Raw genomic sequence first — 20,326 nt, 5'->3', positions numbered from 1 at the left:
TTTGTTACATCTACATACTTTGAACCCACCAAAGGGATGTTCAAAAATCTGCTTTTAAGAGTCCTGTGTACATTAAAAATCTTTAGAGGAGAAGGTCATTCCATTATATTTACTCTGATATTTATGACTTCAGTCGTTCTTTCTTTATTCCTACTGATAAAATATTCCTCTGTCATTTTTTTTTCAGCTGGAAAATCTGCCTTAGGATTTCTTTTAGAGTAGGTCTTCTGGTGAAGAATTCTATAGTTTCTTCATCTGAGAATGTCTTTATTTTATCTTAATTCCTGAAGGATATTTTCAATGGATATAGAATTCAGAGTTACTTAGTTTTAGCATTTTAAAAATGAGTCTCTATATCCTGGCTTCAATACTGATGGGAAAACTACAGTCTCTACGGAAAATGTAGAGACTACTATCTCTCCTAAGCAGAGACTTTGGTGGCTACAGATGAGAAAGAATTCATATGTTACAGAATTAGCTCAGGAAAGCCTCTATAATTGTTTGCTAGGGCTGCCAAAACAAAGAACCACACATCTCGTGACTTAAACAACATAAATTTATCTTCTAATGATTTTGGAAGCTAGAAGTCTCAGATAAAATCACATTAGATAGCTTGAGGACATACCTTAATTTCTGATGTTAAAACAAAAGCCAAAAAATAATATACATTCTTAGCATAAATATAAATACTGCTAAAAAATAGTCTCATGATATTTTATTTAAATCTCTGTTCTATGAAATGGAGCACTTGTAGCTCAGAGGAAAGAAGAATTTATTCAAATTCCCAAATACTTGATACTTAAATAATTGCACATGTTCAGTGTTGAGTCATTTAGTTGACATATATTTATTAAGTGTTTGCTCTGTGCTGGAGATCCACAAAGCACTAAGACACTAGTAACTGTTTCCTCAAGAAACTTAGTGTTTAGCTATGAAAATATATCAATACGGTGCGTGTGTGGGGGAGGTGGGAGTGTGGGGGGGAATTTTCTGTAAGAGAAGGCTTCCCAGAAAAGAGACCTCCACTCAGTCTGCTCAATCTGGAAGGATAAGTAGTAGGAGGACAGTCAAAAAAAAAAAAAAGTCATGAAATAGGCAGAGGGAGCAAAGTTTACAAAGATACCCAAGAATAAGATGACACTGTGTTGCTGAACTACCAAGCAGTTTGTTCTGGCCCGAGTCTGGGGATTCTTGTACGACTGTGAAGGAGGAAGTTGGGCTGGTGTGCAAGAGCAGGATCACGAAAGCTTAGAAATTTGAAATCATAAGAATTTATAAGAAATTTGAATTTTGGGCAACTGGGTGGCTCAGTTGGTTAAGTGACTGCCTTCAGCTCAGGTCATGATCCTGAAGTCCTGGGATCAAGTCCCACATCAGGCTCCCTGCTCAGCAGGGTGTCTGCTTCTCCCTCTGACCCTCTTCCCTCTCGTGCTCTCTGTCTCTCATTCTCTCTTTCTCAAATAAATAAATAAAATCTTTAAAAAATTTTTGAATTTTATTCTGGACACAATAAGAGTTATTGATAGATTTTAACAAGTAGAGATTGGTCATATTTATATGTTAGGAAGTATAATCTGGTGGACAGTACATAGTACTGGAGAGTAGAGCTGAATAGATCAAAACCAGAATTTTTAAAAATCCAGGGGAAAAATACATACTTAAATGAAGTCACAGTTGGATAAATAATAATGATAAATAAGAGGAGACAATTTGAAAAATGTAAGGACACGCCCTCACCACTATTTTTTAACTAAATTAATACAGGGGTAAGAAAAGGGGAGAATGATTTAAGAATGATTCCTAGGCTACTGAGTGAGACCAGATGTCAATAATTTAAAAAGAGAATATAGGCAAGGGAACAGATTTGAAAGAAAACTGGAATTTACTTCTAAGTATGCTGATGTTGAGTTTCTCTGGAAAATATTTCCTCACACAGCTCATAAACCTGTTCTCCTTGCCTGCCTCTATTACAGAGGCTGAATCCAAATACTCAGTTTTATTGGTCTGCCTAGCAATGAAGGTACCCATGTGACAATCATCTAGCCAATAGCATGGCCGAAAACATTGCCCTTTCTCATTTCTGCCTTCCTCCTGCCCTGGATGTGAGATGTATAGAACCTCAACAGTCATTTTAAGAATGTAAGCATGAAGCAAATACCAAGGAAATCCCTTAGTCCTTGACTTTAACAGTATCAAAGTTGAAGAATCACATCATAACTGTCCATCTCCCCTTGTTTTCTTAAGTCACCTAAGAAAACTCCTCTTTTCTTGCATCCAAATGCATTCCTAACTCCACCCTTCACTGGGGTAAGATTTCTGATGGTGATGTCTGGAAAAGGCTGAGTTGGCTCTGCCTACATGTCTCAGATGCACCCTGATCATCACCATCAGGACTGCATGAGACTGAAACCACTCTCTATTCAGCTGACACTCTGTCCCAGAGCACTCACTGCCAAGTGCAGTAATCAACATGAGACCAGGACGCATGGTTCCCAAATGCTAGTTTGGTTCTTTTTTTTTTTTTTTTTAAGAGCAAGAGAGTGCAGGCATGCATGCAGGGGCAGGGTTGGGGGTGGGGGGTCAGAGGGAGAGGGAGAAAAAGACAGAGAGAGAGCAGGCTCCATGACCCTGAGATCATGACCTGAGCCAAAATCAAGAGTCCAGTAATTAACCAACTGAGCCACCCAGGCGCCCCAAATCCTAGTTCAATTCTTAAACCTGAGGTCGGCTGGCTTCACAAAAAGTGTCCTGAGAACCTTTTTTAAAATGCAGGCCCCATCCTCAGTGATTCCCATCTAGCAGTCTGGGGTAAAGCTCAGAATCAATCACTTCTCTTTTTGATTCTGGTGATTGACTAGGGTTAGTCTATCATTAGAGCCTCTGAACTTGACTAGAGAGAATCATTTGGAAATTTAATGTTATATAATATTACCATCTCTCACATCCCTACCATTTACAAAATGCAACTCCAACCAAATATCAATCTTATTCCATTACACTTTATTCTTTTTCTCCATTATTAATCCTCATGCTGCTTTGTCTTCCTCCCAAAAGTTTAAATATGCCATCAACCCTCATTCTATTTGAAAAACAAAAAACAAACCTCCCTGCACCCTCAACTTCAAAGAACATACTGTGTGACCTTACCTGGATACTGGCTTTTTCCAAAAAGAAACTACTTCTTTGCACTTCTCCAGAGGGATGACATCCTTTCCCAATGCCCCAGTAAACACAAGGCCTAAAATTAAAGTCGCCATTCTTCTAAATCCCTGATGTTGATTCATTTATTCTTCCGTGTGTAGAAACGTCTTGGCTCATGACATCCAACTTACTGCCCTGGGTCATCCATGCATCCATATTCATGGAAGACTTCAGTTTGGGATTTCAAAATCTCCTCTAGTCCCAAACCTTGTAATGTTGTATGAATTTAATATCCATGTGAAAGGCCTAGCCAATAACTTCACTTTAAAATTCATGCCTTATCTTCAGTAAACTTTATTTCCATACCACCTCAAAAACAATATGGCTGTAACATTATCTGGAACTATCGTCTTAGAAATTATAGACACCAATATTTTTTCTATTTGACCATGACCTTTCATTGAATGTCCAACTTCTTGTGCTCTCACTCCTGTGACTATTGCTTTTTCACTTCTATAGTGATCTTATAGAGCTCTTTTAAGTGCTTACTAAAAATCTGGCATTTGTCTTTGGAATATTTATTACGGTCCATCTACATTGGCCTTTGTCCCAGTAGATGGATCATGGGTAATTAAGGAAATGGCTTTGGTTCCCAGGTCCAAAGATGGAGAGAAAGTTCATCTGTGAAATGATAGCAGAGTCCTATTACAGGCGATGTCAAGTCCCAAGCACAACCCCAGCATGCTCCTGTGTACATTTGTAATGCAAAGTTTCAATGGCAGAGGCCAGGTCCTAATTTTCCTTACAGTTAGGAAAAGTCCAGCCAATAGCTGATTTCATTCCTTATTTTCTTTTGGGGGTGATTAGCTAGACTGAGCAATACATAGGACTAGCTGGGGATCATGTTTGGCAGATCTCAGTTTCTGCAGAAACTATAAAATGAGATATATAAAGATCCTGCTGAAGTGATCACAGTTAGGGACTAGCTGCCCCATTACAAATCAAGCCCAAGCTGGCCGCGCTCTGGACCCAGGAATACCATGCAGGGTAACAGAAGAGAGAGCACGAGGAGAGACTGAATGGCAGAACAGACGTAGTTGTGTCTGCTCTGCCTGCGGGCAACAGTATGTTCTCTCCTGATCTATTGCTTCCCTTCCGATAAATCCTATAAATGTTACCTTCTGTCAGTGAAAAGGCATTGAGGTTTATACTTCTAGGAAATGGGTGGAGCTTACAGTCAGCTCCCTTAAAGTTCTCCATTTCAATTTATCTATATTTCAATTTATCATATCATATCATGATTTCTCATCTAAAATATACTGAGAACTGAAAATATAAAAATGAAAGAAATCTTTTCGTGTTCCAGTGTGGAAGGAGCTGTCCGCAGCTCCTATAAAACCCTACCATGGTCTAAGTGGCAAGAGACACATTCCTATAAATCTCTTATCATACCAGCACAAGTGCTACTTAAAATCAAAGCATAATACAGGCATCCTTTATCAAGATTCCTTGGTCTCCTTTAGGTAGATCAACTCATCTCTTCTGTTCTTGAAACATAATTGACCACAACTACCATATCTTTGTACCAAATTAGAACTTAGAATCCTCTTTACAAAATAGCTGTCTTTATTATGCTATATCATAACATTTAAAAAGGAAAAAATCTATCAACTATCTATAATCGTATATATGATTCTTGCATGATCATTAGACTAAATTAATTTATCCTGACCAATTGATAATTTGAACATTAAGCTTTTCTATTGAGAACAATATGCATGGTGAATTGAATAGAATTCAGTTAATATAATCAAAGGACCAATATGGATAATTTTTTAGATCTGATATATGTGGCTTATTGATTTAGTTGTTTCAGTCTAAATAGAAAATAGATTATAACTAATATCTCTCTCCACTTGTGTCTTTCAGTGGAAGAGTCAAATCAATTCCCCAAGAAGACAATTTCAAGCCTAGAGAAGCCAGTTTTCACCTAGTCTCCTAAAAGGCAAGGAGTTCTCTTGGTGAGATTTAACTAGCCTGTGTAAACATTGCTACAATGTTTCAAATCTGAGACTAAATTATCACTTCAGCTCTTTAGAGCATCAGACTCAGTGAAAAAATAGCCTATTTTCACTTCTGGCATAAACCTAGACATTGTTATACGATGGAAAATAGCCCACTTCACAACATCAGGCAAAAAAAAGGAAAGAAAGAAAGAAAGAAAGAGCATTATACAACGCTTTCATTTCATTCAAAGAATGAAAGTCATTACACAATGTTAAAAATGCACTGAATTTATATACAGAATAAGGATCAAAATGAGAAAAAGTTCTTACCATTTGCAGGCAAGCAGCCTGAACCGAAAGATATATCATCAATAGCTATGACTTCATCCTGTTCAGGAGTTGAAATTATTTGACCTTGAAAAACAACCTGCACAAGAAAAACAAAACAAAAGCACAAAGCAAGGAATATCACTGTCTCACAGTCTTATAGCACAGAGCCTACAAATAAAAAACATGTCACTTCCTAGAAACACTTTGGTGACCATGCCAATTCCAAGTGGAAAGAGATCCACGCATACACTCTCAAGGACAAGAAAATATAGTCATCTCTGTATCTCAAATGTCTACCATAGGTTATGTAACATGTTTGTGAAATGAAGCAATATTCATCTGTTTTTTGCCATCTAATCATCTCTGGTTCGTATGTGTTCATACTATTTAGTATTTACCAGCTCTTGGACCCAGCTCCATCTTGATCTCTGGTTCTTGGTATTTTGCAATTGTGCCCTATTTCTACCCCTGGTTCTCTAAATTTTGTTCACAGACTTGCCTTGGATATCCTTGTGCTATATCCTTCTGTGCATTTTCTGCCATTATCTAAACAAAACTTGGGACAGTGACTAGAAATGATTGTGCAGTGACTTATTATTAAAATGAGTGAATGTGAGGGGTATTTGTGTGGCTCAGTCGGTTAAGCATCCGACTCTTGATTTTAACTCAGGTCATGATCTCTGGGTCCTGGGATTGAGTCCTGCACTGGGCTCCATGCTCAGTGAGGAGTCTGCTTGAGGATTCTCTCTCTCTTTCTCCCTCTGCCCCTCCTCCCACTCACACTCGCTCTTGCTCACTCTCCCTCTCTCTCACATAAATAAATAAATAAATAAATAAATAAATAAATAAATAAATCTTTAAAAAATGAGTGAATGTGATATCGTGATGTAAATCCAGCCCAAGCCTGCACCAAGAGAAAATACTCTGGTATAATAAATCTGAAAAACTTAGGAAGAAACTACCCTCCAATTTCATAGTTACTTAAATCAACAGAAAATTGCTGTGGTGGTGGAGAGTATTATCCCAACCTCACTAATGAATACCAGTGATGTTTGAGGCTTAATTCATAGATGCATTAAACTGTGTGCATTATTTAGCCTTGCTTATAATATAAACATTTTATTATTTCAAAATGTCAGCACTGCTTTTTAGCTTGACAACTGATCTGCATACAGTGGACCCTAGCAGATCATTTTGTCATAACACATTCTCTTTACAACGTGATGTACTGGTATATTTCCTTTCAAACCAGATGCTATCTACTAGACTATTAAAAATATGATGTGAAACATCCACAACCTATCGAGTAATATGTCAACATGTAGCCCTAAGAGAGTCATCTTTTCTTCACATAAAACAGAATAACCATGTGACTACTTGTAAAGCAGGACCATGTTGGAAAAGGCCTATCAAAGACTGTTGTGTAGACAAAATAATCCACTTGGCATCTGAAAAGATGAGCTCTGGTTACACATTTGAAATAGAAAGTTTTGAGGAAAAATAGAAATAGGATGGGAAAAGTACTTGGCAAACAGTAGTAACCAACTTCAAATGTTTTTACTTACAGATTGTGTGATCTCTGGTAGAGACTAGATCTTTCTGGGAATACATACATGAAAGTAGATTAAATGTGACTAATCTCAAGTAAACCACATCTAGAAGACAATAGTTACTGAGTTTAACCTCAAGGTTTATTTGTAGCACCCAGCAGATCAACTTTTACAAAATCCCTTTACAGTGTATTAGTATCACGATCATGGGAGAGTTTTACATGCATACTAATTGATTATTTTCTCAGTATTTTATTTCACTACTTACCCAGAATTTTCTGTAAACCTAACTACTTAGTTTACAGTTTTTAGTCATTCTTTTTACAGTTTCTAAAAATTTAGTTTGTAGATTCCATTTAGTAATAAAATTAGTGGATATCTTTTGCTATTTAACATTTTAATATTACTTCTGATACTAATATAGTTTTGGTTATTAGATTTGGGCTACTCTTTTTTTTTTTTAAGTACGCTCCACATCCAGTGTAGAGCCTTACATGGGGCCTGAACTCAGGACCCCAAAATCAAGACCTGAATGAGATCAAGAGTAAGATGCTTAACTGACTGAGACACCCAGGTACCCCAATTTGGGCTACTCTTAGTCATGGAATAATCTTATGTTTGTATTGGTGTAAGATTCAATGAATGACTTTAGCTGTATGAATATAATAATCTGCAAACATTTTGCATCCCTTTTGTGACCTAACTTACAAACATTTAAAATTGTGTTGCAATTTTGCTTTGCTGTTCAATAAAAAGCTGTTTCAGAGGGGAAAGAAAAGACTGTTAAATAGGGATGATTTTATCTGAGGGCAGAGAGCACAGTGGCTAATGTATGTGTTTGGAAACAGACTACTTAGGTTCAGATCCCAGCCACACCACTTAATAGCAACAGGACCTTAGAGAAGGTATTTAACATCTCTGTACCTCACTTTTCTTCTTTGTAAAAAGGTACCGATAAAAATAATAAGCTATTGGGGCACTTGGGTGACTCAGTTGGTTAAGCATCTGCCTTCAGCTCAGGTCAGGTCAATCCTGGGATTGATCCCCACGTCTGTCCTTTGGGCTCTCTGCTCAGCGGGGAGTCTGCTTCTCCCTCTCCCTCTACCCCTCCCCTACCAGTTCATGCTCTCTCACAAGTGAGCTCTCTCTCTCTCCAATAAATAAATAAAATATTTAAAATAGTAATAATAAGTTATTACCTATATGATAAGATTTATGCAAGGATAAATGAGTTATTACATGTATATCAGCACTTGGTATATAGTTAGTATTAAAAAAGTGTTACCTATTATCGTAACACAGAGTTATCATAAAGTATTTAAGCTATTGTATGAATAGCGTGTTTATAGATAAAAAAAATCTATTCTCTACAGATTAAAAATTCTATCCTTCTTGAAAGCCTTTTCACCTGTTTTTGCCGAACTAAGAACACATCAGTGGTAACCATATTTAAAGAGAGAAGCAGAAGTAAGTGTGAACTAATCAGCAGTCTCTTTCTCCACACTCTCTTCTCAAACCCACTGATCTTCAGGGTTTCTACTGTTACCCTGAAACACAAGTTTATATCACAAATGTCAATCGCCTGTCTTAGCTTTCCGCCTGCATCTCCACAGCGTGCTGGACATTTTTACCCAATGACACAAAGTCGCTTCTAAGTCATAATATTTTTTCCCCTCACACTGGACCTGTCCCGTGACTCCCATTCTCTGACAATGGCACCAGAAGACTGCCACTTTTCAATGCTCCAAATTCCAAAATGCCTCGCAGAATCACGTTCTCTTCCAGCCCCACATCCAATCCATCAAGACCTGTGAAGCCCTCTCTTTTTTCTGTTCCTACTTCCTCTCCTGTATCTTCACTCCTGATCTAATAAAAGGCTTTTAAATGACCTTCTCACCTTCAGTCCTCTCCAACGGAGTTTGCGATATGTATATTTGCTTAAGTCAATTAAATTATACGTTAACTTAGTCTAACTGAATGAAAGTTAGTGTGAAAATTGGCTGCCATTTGAGCCCACTGGTACAGCAAGAGGAAATGTTTTTCTTAAGGAGAACACTATTTCTCTAAACGTAGGGAAAGTCACCAATGGGTCTGTGTAGCTATAAAACTTAAGACCCGGGGCGCCTGGGTGGCTCAGTCGTTAAGCGTCTGCCTTCGGCTCAGGTCATGGTCCCAGGTCCTGGGATCGAGCCCCACATCAGGCTCCCTGCTCTGCAGGGAGCCTGCTTCTCCCTCTCTCACTCCCCCTGCTTGTGTTCCCTCTCTCGCTGTGTCTCTCTCTGTCAAATAAATAAATAAAATCTTTAAAAAAAACAAAAACAGAAACAAAACTTAAGACCCATCAGACATAACTCAATACTCAAGTTAAATATATTTAAACAGAAAGACTTTCCAGAGATTTTGGTTGGGATCCTGAAAAAAAGGGTGGGTTGAACTAGCTCAAGAAAGTGGAATCTCAAGAAGATTTTTTTTAAAAGCCAGGTCTAGGGTCAGAAGCCATGTTTTCATATGGTACGGTAGTTGTATTTCTAAGAAAAGTGAGGTCTAGCATTCTTTGTTTTCCCCAAAACTTTGGCAAATAAGTTTTTCCAAACATCCACCTCATTTTAACTGTATCAGGGGAAATAAAGCAAAGAGTAGCAAACTAGCAAAGAAAATAAACCCCGATAATAGCGTTAGAAATTTGGCAACATCACAGAAGTCAGGTATGGGCTACACTGATCCAATAGTAAATAACAGACAAATTGCTTTCACCCCAAACATTTTAAGAGAAGATGGCCTCTAAGGGAGGCAAGGGGTCAGCGCTCAAGTGCTTTAAGATCTAAATCTTCAATGAACCTTTGGCAGTAGCCAAATAATGGACATGAACTCACTTGGATGACACTAATAACTGCATGAACGGAACCTCTTGTAGTTGTATTTATCATATTAAAGTTTTCTTAATCAGTAGTTTGCATTCGATATTATTTTTCAAGCAAACATGTGAAATGCAAAAAGATGACAGTAATTTTTTGCCATCATGTGTTCACAGAGCAAATATTCTTGACTTACAAGGGAAAATTACTCCAATTATGATTTAGAAAAGTTTGGGAATAGAATTTTTTAAGTTAATGATTTGTATTTATTTTATTTTTATGAATAACTTATCTTTCATCCATGTTCATAAAATCTATCGTTTCTGAACACAAGGCTGCTAAGAACTCTTCGGCAGGTCGAAATAAAATATCAACAAAATGACAAGTAGGTAATAGCATATTAAAAATGCTCCAGTATCTTTTTTAAAATTCAGGCACTGACTTCTCATTTATTTTGAGAATCCAAACATTGGATGTGAAAACCACAGTCAGTGATATACTTAGTAATACAGTATTCATTCCTTCCTACCCATAAAACCAATACATAAGCACCTTCAAGAACAAAGAAAAGGAGAGTGAGGGAAGGTTTTACTTGCATCTGAGACTAAATTTCTGCTATATGTGTAGCCTGGTTTATTCTCTGCTTCTGCAAATATTTTAGGACAATAGCAAAATGAATTGCTTAAGTCTACAATTTTGAGAAATGCAATTGCAGTTAATCAGCAGAATAATGTGTAATAATGTTGTTTTACCCAACACAGCAGGCAAAAGAATATTTAATGAGTCACCTGCAACATATTTGGCCAAATCTAGAAGTTGGATTTTTTCTGTCTATATTTTATAAATCCTTATAATGCTTTAACATGATAAAAAAATGATCACGGCTCAGTGAATAAATGATTGGGATGTGAAATCAAACTATACTGGGTTCTAATCTGGATGGAATTTAATAGGTTAGTCCACTCTCTGAAGCTCTTAATCCTCATAAGAACAGTGGGGTGAATTATAGTTCTGATTCAGAAGACTGCCATGCAGGGCCAATAAAATAATATATACAAAGGACTAAATGCAGTGCCTTACATATAGTAAGTGCTCAGTAAATCCTAGATGTTATTACTCCTTAAACATCTTCAGAACTTTCTTAAATGCTGCTATCTTTGTTGACTAGATGCATAAACGCCATTCCTTGTCATGTTGCAGTATTCCCTCAGAAATGAATGGGCTTCAATTTTACTAAGGCATGGACCTCGTACTTTACAGATAAAGGTAATAAAGCCCCCACATGACAACAGCCACATCCAGAGGCTTTCTCAGAAACCCATCCTAAGCCAGGGTCCAGCTGAAACTAAAATCTCCTATGTGGATATTTCTAAAGGAAGCATGAATGACTTTAAAACTGTCCGAAGGCAGCGTGGAGGGGAAATTGCAGAAAACAGAGTAATTCTCGGAGGCTTGTAAACTGATGAGGCAGCAGCTATTGTCTGGAGACACTGATTACAAAATGCCCTCAAATAAGCCTCTTGCTAAAACTTTTCAGGACGAAGCTACGAGAGGGTGGTGGGTAGTATGACAAGCATAGTGCATCTCCGTGGCCCAGCTAAACAAAAGCATGTGAACAGCTGCTACCTGCAATCTTAAAGATTGGTGTAGCCAAAGGATCCCAAGAGAGTCATATGCTTTCCTAAGTTTTACAAAGCCTCTAAGGTAGAGGCGCTGTTTTCATATCAGCAATAAAGAATTTTGGCAAACAAGTTAATATACTGCACATGCATCTGCTTTTGCTGGAGGCACTGCCGCATTTTAAAGCACCCAAGTGAATAACCTCGCTGCCTCAGCTACAGCTCAACGGCCCTGGAGGTGATATATTTGGGAGTTTTAAGTTTTATATTAGCTGCTACACATATTTAATCATCAGCCCCTGCAATGTGCCATTTGGGAATGGATGTCTGGGAAAAACAAGGAAGTTGTTTTAAAAGGTTTAACACACAAGACTCAGCAGGTTCCAGCTCTACCCAACGTCCAAGTCTCTGTCCGTCTACCTGCCAGTAAAGACCTTGACCTTAAGTTGGAGACAGAGATGAGAAGACACAAAGCTTGGCAAAGATAGGTTAGTTAGGTAGGATTCTTTTACCATCGATTCTGAAGCAGAGTCAGAAAAGATGTGTTTATACACAAACTCCCATTTCAGTCATCAAAGTTTATGTGAGCATACAGACAGAAGGGACTTCAGCAAGTCCATCCTTCAGCATCCAGTCATTGTGACTCAGTCCCCTCAAAAGCACTCTTGGCTCTGTTTTGTTGCTCTTGTGTTTTGTTTTGTTTTGCTTTGTTATTGAGAGAAGACAGAGAGACATGGGGAGAAAGAAGAAAAGTGTTAAGAAATAAACTAGGGGTGCCTGGGTGGCTCAGTGGGTTGAGCATCTGCCTTCAGCTTAGGTCCTGATCTCAGGGTCCTGGGATCAAGCCCTGTGTCACTGGGCTCCCTGTTCAATGGGGAGCCTGCTTCTTCCTCTCCTTTTGCCCTTCCCCCTTCCACTCATGCTCTCCCTCCACTCATGCTCTCTCTCTTTTTCTCTTTCAAATAAATAATAAATAAAATCTTTTTAAGAAAGAAATAAACTAGAAACTTCTCTAGCAGTTAATGACACTTGAATATCCACTACAAATTAGATGCATTATTGGTGCTCAAAGTTCTCAGTCTGCGCACACACACACACACACACAAACACACACATACCAAATCCAGGAACACATAGTCTCTCTTCCACAGGCCTATCATTAATCTTCCCCTTATAAACTATCTATCAGATAAGGGGTTAATATCCAAAATATATAAGAAGCTCATACAACTCAATAGTGAAAAAAAAAAAAACACACACACACAAATAAAATAGAGATCATTCCAAAGATAGACATCATTCCAAAGAAGACATACAAATAACCAACAGGTACATGAAAAGATACTCAACAACACTGATCATCAGGGAAATGCAAATCAAAAGTACAATGATATATCACCTCACACCTGTCAGAGTGGCTATTATCAAAAAGATAAGAGATAATGTGTTTGGAAAGATGTGGAGAAAAGGGAACCTTTGTTCACTGTTGGTGGGAATGTAAACTGGTGCAGCCATTATGAAAAACAGTACGGCAGTTCTTCAAACAACTAAAAATAGAACTACCATATGATCCAGCAATCCCACTTCTGGGTATATAACCAATAGAAATGAGATCACTACCTCAAAGAGATATCTGCACTCTCATATTTATTGAAACATTATTTACAATAGTCAAGACATAAATAACCTAAGTGTCCATCAACAGATGAATGGATAAAGAAAATGTGGTATACAGATATATAAATTCAGCCAAGAAAGGAAAGAAATCTTATCCCTTATGATAGCATGGCTGGAACTTTGAGGGTACTATGCTAAGTGAGAAAAGTCACAGAAAGATAAATACTCTATGATTCACTTATATGTGGAATCTATAAAAGCCAAATTCACAGAAACAGAGTAATTTTTAGTTGCCAGAGTCTGCATGGTGGGGGAAATGGGGAAATGTTGGTCAAAGGGTACAAACTTCCAGCTATAAAATGAGTAAATTCTGGGTATCTATAAGCAGCATGGGGAACATAGCTAATAATACTGTATTACATACTTGCAAATTGCTAAGAGAGTAGATCTTAAATGTTTTTAGCATGATAAAAATTGTAATTATGTGATGTGATGGATATGTTAACTAACTTTATTGTGGTAATCATTCCACAATGTAGATGCATCAAATCATCACATTACATACCTTAAACTTACACATATATCAATTATATCTCAATAAAGCTGGTAGAAAATTCTTTACGTGTACTAGGAACATTCCCTGAATCCCACCTGGTGCATCCTGAGTGCTCCAAGTGAGTCTTTGTTAAATAAATGACTCAATCATTCACAGGAAGGCGTAAATGCCTGATGACTTAAGATACTCTGCCATCCCCCTCTCTACACATACACCAATATATTTAACTTCAATGGAGTGCAAAGCTTCAAATGACAGAATTATGTTTCCAACCATACAGTTCCTCTAAAGTCCTATCACCTAGGTGTCATTTAACCATCTATGAAGTGACTTTCTCTGATCCTCTTTGGATCCCCATTTAGTTTATAAAAGCCTGAAATTTCAAACTATAGTGAATTTATGACAGATCAATTAAGAAAATGTGCCATTCTTACAGCTTATAATTCAATTTTATAATAGAAATCCTGCTCATTCTCCCATCCTTCCTCTTATCACTCAAAATAACTGAAGTTAAAATTCAATCCAATTCAATCCCTATAGTTAAGCAAGTGCTAAGTCCATCCATCACATAGCAGATGATTTTCTGCTATGTATCAAAATTATAAAATTGATTATTATACTATTCAAATAATAGATGATAAAGGAAACCTGCTTTATCCGAGTTGGCTAAATTGGCCTGCAAACCAGGTTTAAAAAAGCAGATTCATTCAGAATAAAATGCTTTAAGATCCTGTTTTTAATGGGAAATTTTTCTTGGCTCTCTCAAATGTAAAAATATGCAATGCGTTACCAAGAACTCCTGTAATAATCATTAGGTTATAATTTCCACCATACATAAGTTTTATTAGGCTGAATAAATAAGTTTGTCTTTTATAGGCTTGCACGGGCTTTCATTCTCAAAATTATTTTGGAAAATAAAGAATGTACTGAATAATTTGAGTTTAGCCATGAAATGAATATGACAATTATTCTACTTCAACAGCATTTGGAATTAGTATTTAAATCAAATAGTCTAATTCCTCATTACCCAATATAACCCTGTTCTCTCAAAAGCATGAGAAAAGCCTGGAAGATAAGTAATTCTTAAGAATAAGAAATGAAAAGAAAGAGGAGGTTGGAATAGTAAGAGAAATAGAAAAAGAAGGGGATTTAAGAAATTAAGAAGATAATTAGAAAGATATAGTTTACTGATATATAAATGTATGTTAATATATTTCAGCTTTAGTTTTTATACATAAATTTAAAACCTTCTTTTAAAGGTGTCTTTTAGGGTGACTGGACATCCCAATTTCCTGAGACTTTGGTTTCAGTGCTTGAAAGTCCTGGCAAATCCCTCAGTCCTTGGCCAACTGGGACAGTGGTCATCCTACTTTTAATTCATCTGTTCTTAATGATATAGGAAAGGCATTAGGGTTCGAAGCCAGACAGCCAAGAAAGAATTCTTGAGACTTCTTTGGTGGAAAAAGGCAGTTTTATTAAAGCATGGGGATAAGACCCATGGGCAGAAAGGGCTGCACTGGGGGTCATGAGGAATGGCCCATTATATACTTTCAAGTTGGGAGGGGGTTAGGGGTAGTGTAAGTCTCTAAGGAATTTTGGAAGCAAGGTTCTAGGACCTTGAGAGCGCTAGCTATTGTTGTGAAAATGTCATTTACTACTGTCTAATAAAACCTGAGTCATGAGACCCTTCAGGTGTATATCAGTGGGTCATATGCTTGGGGGATGACTGCCCACATGTATCTTGGGGGTAAAGATAAAGGAAGTTTCCAAAGGAATTTTTATATGTTAAAGTAGACTTAAAGGGTCCCAGGGGTTGGGCTAAGATTGCCTTTTGCCCTTAGCAAAGTATTAACATCGAGGCAGCTGAGTCCCTAGAGGAAGGTCACTCTGCCTGTTTCAAGGACTTGTCAATGGGCTGTAGGGAGTAAGGAAATTTAATAGTTTTTCTTCTGCCTTTGTTTCCCACATCAGTTAAGGACTTGTATTTTATCATTTTTCCTTCAATGTTACAGTTAGAAAATACAACACACATACCTGAAATTTCTGGTTGCTCTGGATGTTCATGACATTTCTCTCCCACTGATTCTGGAGCCCAGCTGTGTTTTGCCATAAATGCTGAATGGGACCACCACATGTGGTTTGAAGGCCAGCCATTAATTTGCCACTCCCTTGGCTGGAGAAGTAATAAAATGCAATCTGTGAAAAATAAGTAATGTCCGAACAATTAACAGAAGTTCCCAAATATGAAAAGTATTTAAAATGCTGTGTGTTTTCAAATACCTGACAAGCATGTTGGTTATTCGTCGGAAGAAAAACTCTGCTTCTTAAGTCTGAGGAAGTAGAACCCACTTTGGAGACCAGTGAGAGGAAGTGGGCTGTTGGCAACAATAGTCCACATGTTACAGTCAGAGCAATCTTCGGTAAACTTATTTAGTACACCAGGCAATCATAATTCAGGCCCATAGCCACATTAGGTCAATATATTTCTGTTTCAAGAATGAAACATTTAACCACACCATTCGCTTTTGCAAATGGTCTGACTGATTGTTTTATGTCATTACATTCCCCAGCAAAACAGCTCATTGTGATTATACTCCCTATAATACTATTATGGGTTGCAGTCCATGATCTAATTTATCTCCTGTAACATAGAAAGTTATAGCCCTGCAAAGAGGGTATCCAGGGAAAACACTGTACTGGGATCGCCCAGCAAAATAAATGAAAAATTCAAAGGAGATCATTGTTTGCTGTGATTTACTCTAGAAAGAATAGGATCGAAGAGTCCCAGCTTTCCCTGGGATCATGGAAAACGATGCAGAGCCCGGATGCTCTCCCACATGTTGCAGTGCAGATTCTGCCAGGGAACCATTACTGTTTAGAAGGCTAGAACATAAATGTGGACCATTTCCTGGGCTTTCATAAATTTCCTGCAATGCTTGACATGGTTACAGCGTATAATCGGGGAACCACTGTGTTCTACTACTCTATTGGGTGTTTTGCTATTTGTCAAAAGGAATGAAAAAATGATGCTGTGGATGATTATGATAACCTATCTACCAAGTTATTCCATGGTCATTTAAAGCTGGGTTGGTATCAAATTTAATTGTCACATCGAGAGAATCAATAGTAAAATTATGAAATCTAAGAAACCTCTTCTTCCCTACACCTATTCCAAAATTGTACCCTAATTAAGTAGAAAATAATGACATTAATGATTGCTATAAATATGGTCAGAGGCATAATTGAAATCCCTGCAATAACAGAAGACCGTTCTCAGAATTTACTCCCTGGAATAATTATATAAACATAATTTAGATGAAGAGCTGGTATTACAGTAATACAGTGGACAATCATTAGTTTGCTCTTGCTTTGTGTTGTCAGACAAATGCTAAGCAAATGAATAATCAAATAAGCATGAGTTATTATATTTACTATATAGTATATATTATTATTTAAATAAGTGTTATTGCAATAATATTACTAGCAATACAAATGAATAGTATTCAGTTGGGTGGCTCAGTCAGTTAAGCATCCGACTCTTGAGTTCAACTCAGGTCATGATCTCAGGATCGTGACATGAAAGCCGCTCATGAAACCACAAGCTCAGTGTGGAGTCTCCTTGAGATTCTCTCTCTCCTTCTCCTTCTACCCCATCCCCCACTTGCACTCTAAATAAATAAATAAATAAATAATATATAAATAAATAAATATCTTTTTTAAAAAGGTGAAGTTTTATTTATTTTTTTAAAGATTTTATTTATTTATTTGAAACAGAGAGAGAGCACAAACGGGGGAGCTGCAGGCAGAAGGAGAGGGAGAAGCAGGCTCCCCGCTGAGCAGGGAGCCTGATATGGGGCTCGATCCCATGGTCCTGGGATCATGACCTGAGCCGAAGGCAGACACTTAAGTGACTGAGCCACCCAGGCGCCCAAAGGTGAGGTTTTAAGTTCAGAAACAGCTTGGGATCTTTTGAATTTGTCTAGGAATAAACTTTCTTTTTATGGGCAAAAACAAAGCAGTGTTCAAAATGCACCCAATACCGACATCTGATTTCTACCTTTAATTCCACCTTAGTGGCAATAAGCATTTTTTTAAATGCACACTCAATTTTACCTTGCTCCCTATAGTGTGAGTATAGAATTTCTTTAACTCACTGATGATGTTCCTTAAAGAAAAATACTATCTTATGGAAAACTCTCCTTTGTGTTCGAAAGCACTTTAGTTATCATGTCTATAAGTATAAAAGAAAGAAAGAAGCACATCCTTGCCAGCATAAGTTTTTCCCACATGTCCATTCCTTCATCCTATGCCCCCTCCTACTGCTGCTTCTAACCACTGAGAAGAGACTTAAGAAGCTGGTAACCAAAAATGGACCCAGTGTTTTCTGCACACACCCCTCTTACCCCTGAAGTAGCCTATGAACAATCATATCACGCACATATATGCAAACATCACTGTCACCATTGTAAGTTTCCTATTAATCCCTACCATATTCATCTCAGTTTGTTTATATGGTTCATAAATTCCCATTTTATGACTGCATCCATAAAAGCAAGAGCATAGCATATCTTTAAAACATATTTCAAATAATCTCATGGTAAAGTGTTAATTATCAAAATGACAAAATAAGAACAAGCAGTATGATTTTATTGAAAATGTTAATGTTTATATTAAAGGTCTTTCAAAGAATATTTTTTTCTCAGTTGTTGGGTAAGCATTGGAATAAAATCCCAAAATAAACCAAGATTGATGACCCAAAAAAAGGAAGTATATAAAATATGAAAGCAACAAAAACCATGAATCAAGTCTGGAGGGCTAAATCCAACAAGTTTGGCAGTGAATTCCACCACCCTTGATCCTCAAGGAAGATAAGGTAGAATTTTCAGTCTCACTTTCATCAACTATTGACAGGCAGCCTTGCATTTCCTCCATTCTCAAGTTTTAAGTGATTAATAGGAATGAGTGTGAGCAGAAGAAATATAAATCCTATTGCATGTTACAGAACAACCAACTGGCTCAAAGGAACTTAAAAAATTTGAGTATTTTGAGTGAAATAATATCAGTCCTTGAGAACACTTCTCCAAAAATCAGGCTGCAGGAATGGATGATCATGACAAGGTCCAAGGCCTGAAGCAAAGGTTAAGCGTCAAAACTTTTCGAAAGGCAAAAGTGTGTTCACCTATGACAGAAATATGCTAAGTTCAGATAACAGAGAGGAAATAATAGTCTTCAATATAAACTTTTTCCAGTTGGTAATTTCTATTTATTAAATTCTGTTTCCATTAAATCATAAGTTTTTTCTCATACCCTCTCATTAAACTAACAAGCTCAACACAACCACATAATATTTGCTAAAACCCTCTCTCTTAAAGGACACCCTCAAATAGTAATCTCTTAAAATTGCTGGCAACTTACAAATGAATGCAGCCATATCAATTTAAGCCTGCTTTTGTGATGAAGAGCTAGAGGGATCACTCCAGTGGATCATAAAACTTGACCATAAACATGAGGGTGATGTTAACAAAAATGCCAATGTAAAGACCTCTGAAAATATACTCCTCCATACAGGCAATGAAAAAAAAAAAACTGGCAAGTGAATTTTATGGTTTTTCACTGTTTTGTTTTGTTTTGTTTTGTTTTGTTTTGTTTTGTTTTGTTTTAAGTAGGCTCCACACCCAAAATGGAGCCCAACCGGGGGCTTGAATTCTCGACCCTGAGATCAAGACCTGAGCCAAAATCAAGAGTCAGATGCTCAACCAACTGAGCCCCCCAGGCACCCCTTACGGTTTTTTAACTTGCCTTATTCCCATTGCCCACTTCCAGCTCCATAACAACTTTGAAAAGTAGCAAGCCAGCGTGGCAACCACAGCAATGAGCAGAAAACACAGCTCTTTCAAAGCCTCATTACCAAATAATTGTCATTATTTGACATATTCGGTATTTCCCCGAAAGATCCCACTTACAAGGCTGGAAATTCACCACATTAATACTTTGCCCAGTGCAAAAAGCCTCCTTCCCAGCAAACATTTGAGCCAGCTGGTTACCCTGTAACATGCAATAGGATTTATGTTCTTTCTGCTCACATTCATTCCTATTAATTATTAATTATTAATCACTTACAACTTGGGAAATGGAGGAAATGTGAGGTAAGTATTTTAATTTTATAGTTGCCTGAGGTAGCATATAACAGTTGGAGCTCAAATAGTCTAACCAAATTATAATTTCTAGGGCAACCACTAATAAAGTAATTCAAAAAATACATAGTGAAAGGGGTGCCTAGGTGGCTCAGTTGGTTAAGCGTCTGTCTTCAGCTCAGGTCATGATCTCAGGGTACTGGGATCAAGCCCCACATCAGGCTACCTGCTTAGCAGGGAATCTGCTTCTCTCTCTGCCCTACAGCTTGCTTGTGCTCTCTCTTGCTCTCTCTCTCTCAAACAAATTTTAAAAAAATAAAATCTTTAAAATATATATATAGTGAAAAAGTAAATTAACAGGATAGACTACAAAATATCTATGTAACAGAAAACAGTAATGGAGGAAAAGAGTAACAGGAAAGACATGAGACACACAGAAAACAAACAGCAGGTGGCAGGTGTAAGTCCTATCTTAGCAGTAGTTATGCTATATGTAAATTTATTAAAGTCTCCAGTCA

General features: G+C 37.3%; 1 protein-coding gene across 1 annotated transcript in view; it reads right to left on the bottom strand.

Moving 5' to 3' along the window:
- Nucleotides 1-20,326, bottom strand: part of MALRD1 (MAM and LDL receptor class A domain containing 1) — an 803,589-nt gene that overhangs the window by 736,880 nt on the left and 46,383 nt on the right. Inside the window, exons 4-6 of the mRNA XM_032425534.1 lie at nt 15,955-16,049; nt 15,709-15,870; nt 5,478-5,574 (exon numbers count right to left, since the gene is read on the bottom strand). Coding sequence (XP_032281425.1) covers nt 5,478-5,574; nt 15,709-15,870; nt 15,955-16,049 — 354 coding nt within the window. The remainder of the gene's footprint in view (nt 1-5,477; nt 5,575-15,708; nt 15,871-15,954; nt 16,050-20,326) is intronic.

The sequence above is a fragment of the Phoca vitulina genome, unplaced genomic scaffold (genome assembly GCF_004348235.1).
Source record: "Phoca vitulina isolate PV1807 unplaced genomic scaffold, GSC_HSeal_1.0 scaffold33, whole genome shotgun sequence".
Lineage (NCBI taxonomy): Eukaryota > Metazoa > Chordata > Mammalia > Carnivora > Phocidae > Phoca > Phoca vitulina.
This window is presented reverse-complemented; position numbering and strand designations above follow the sequence as displayed.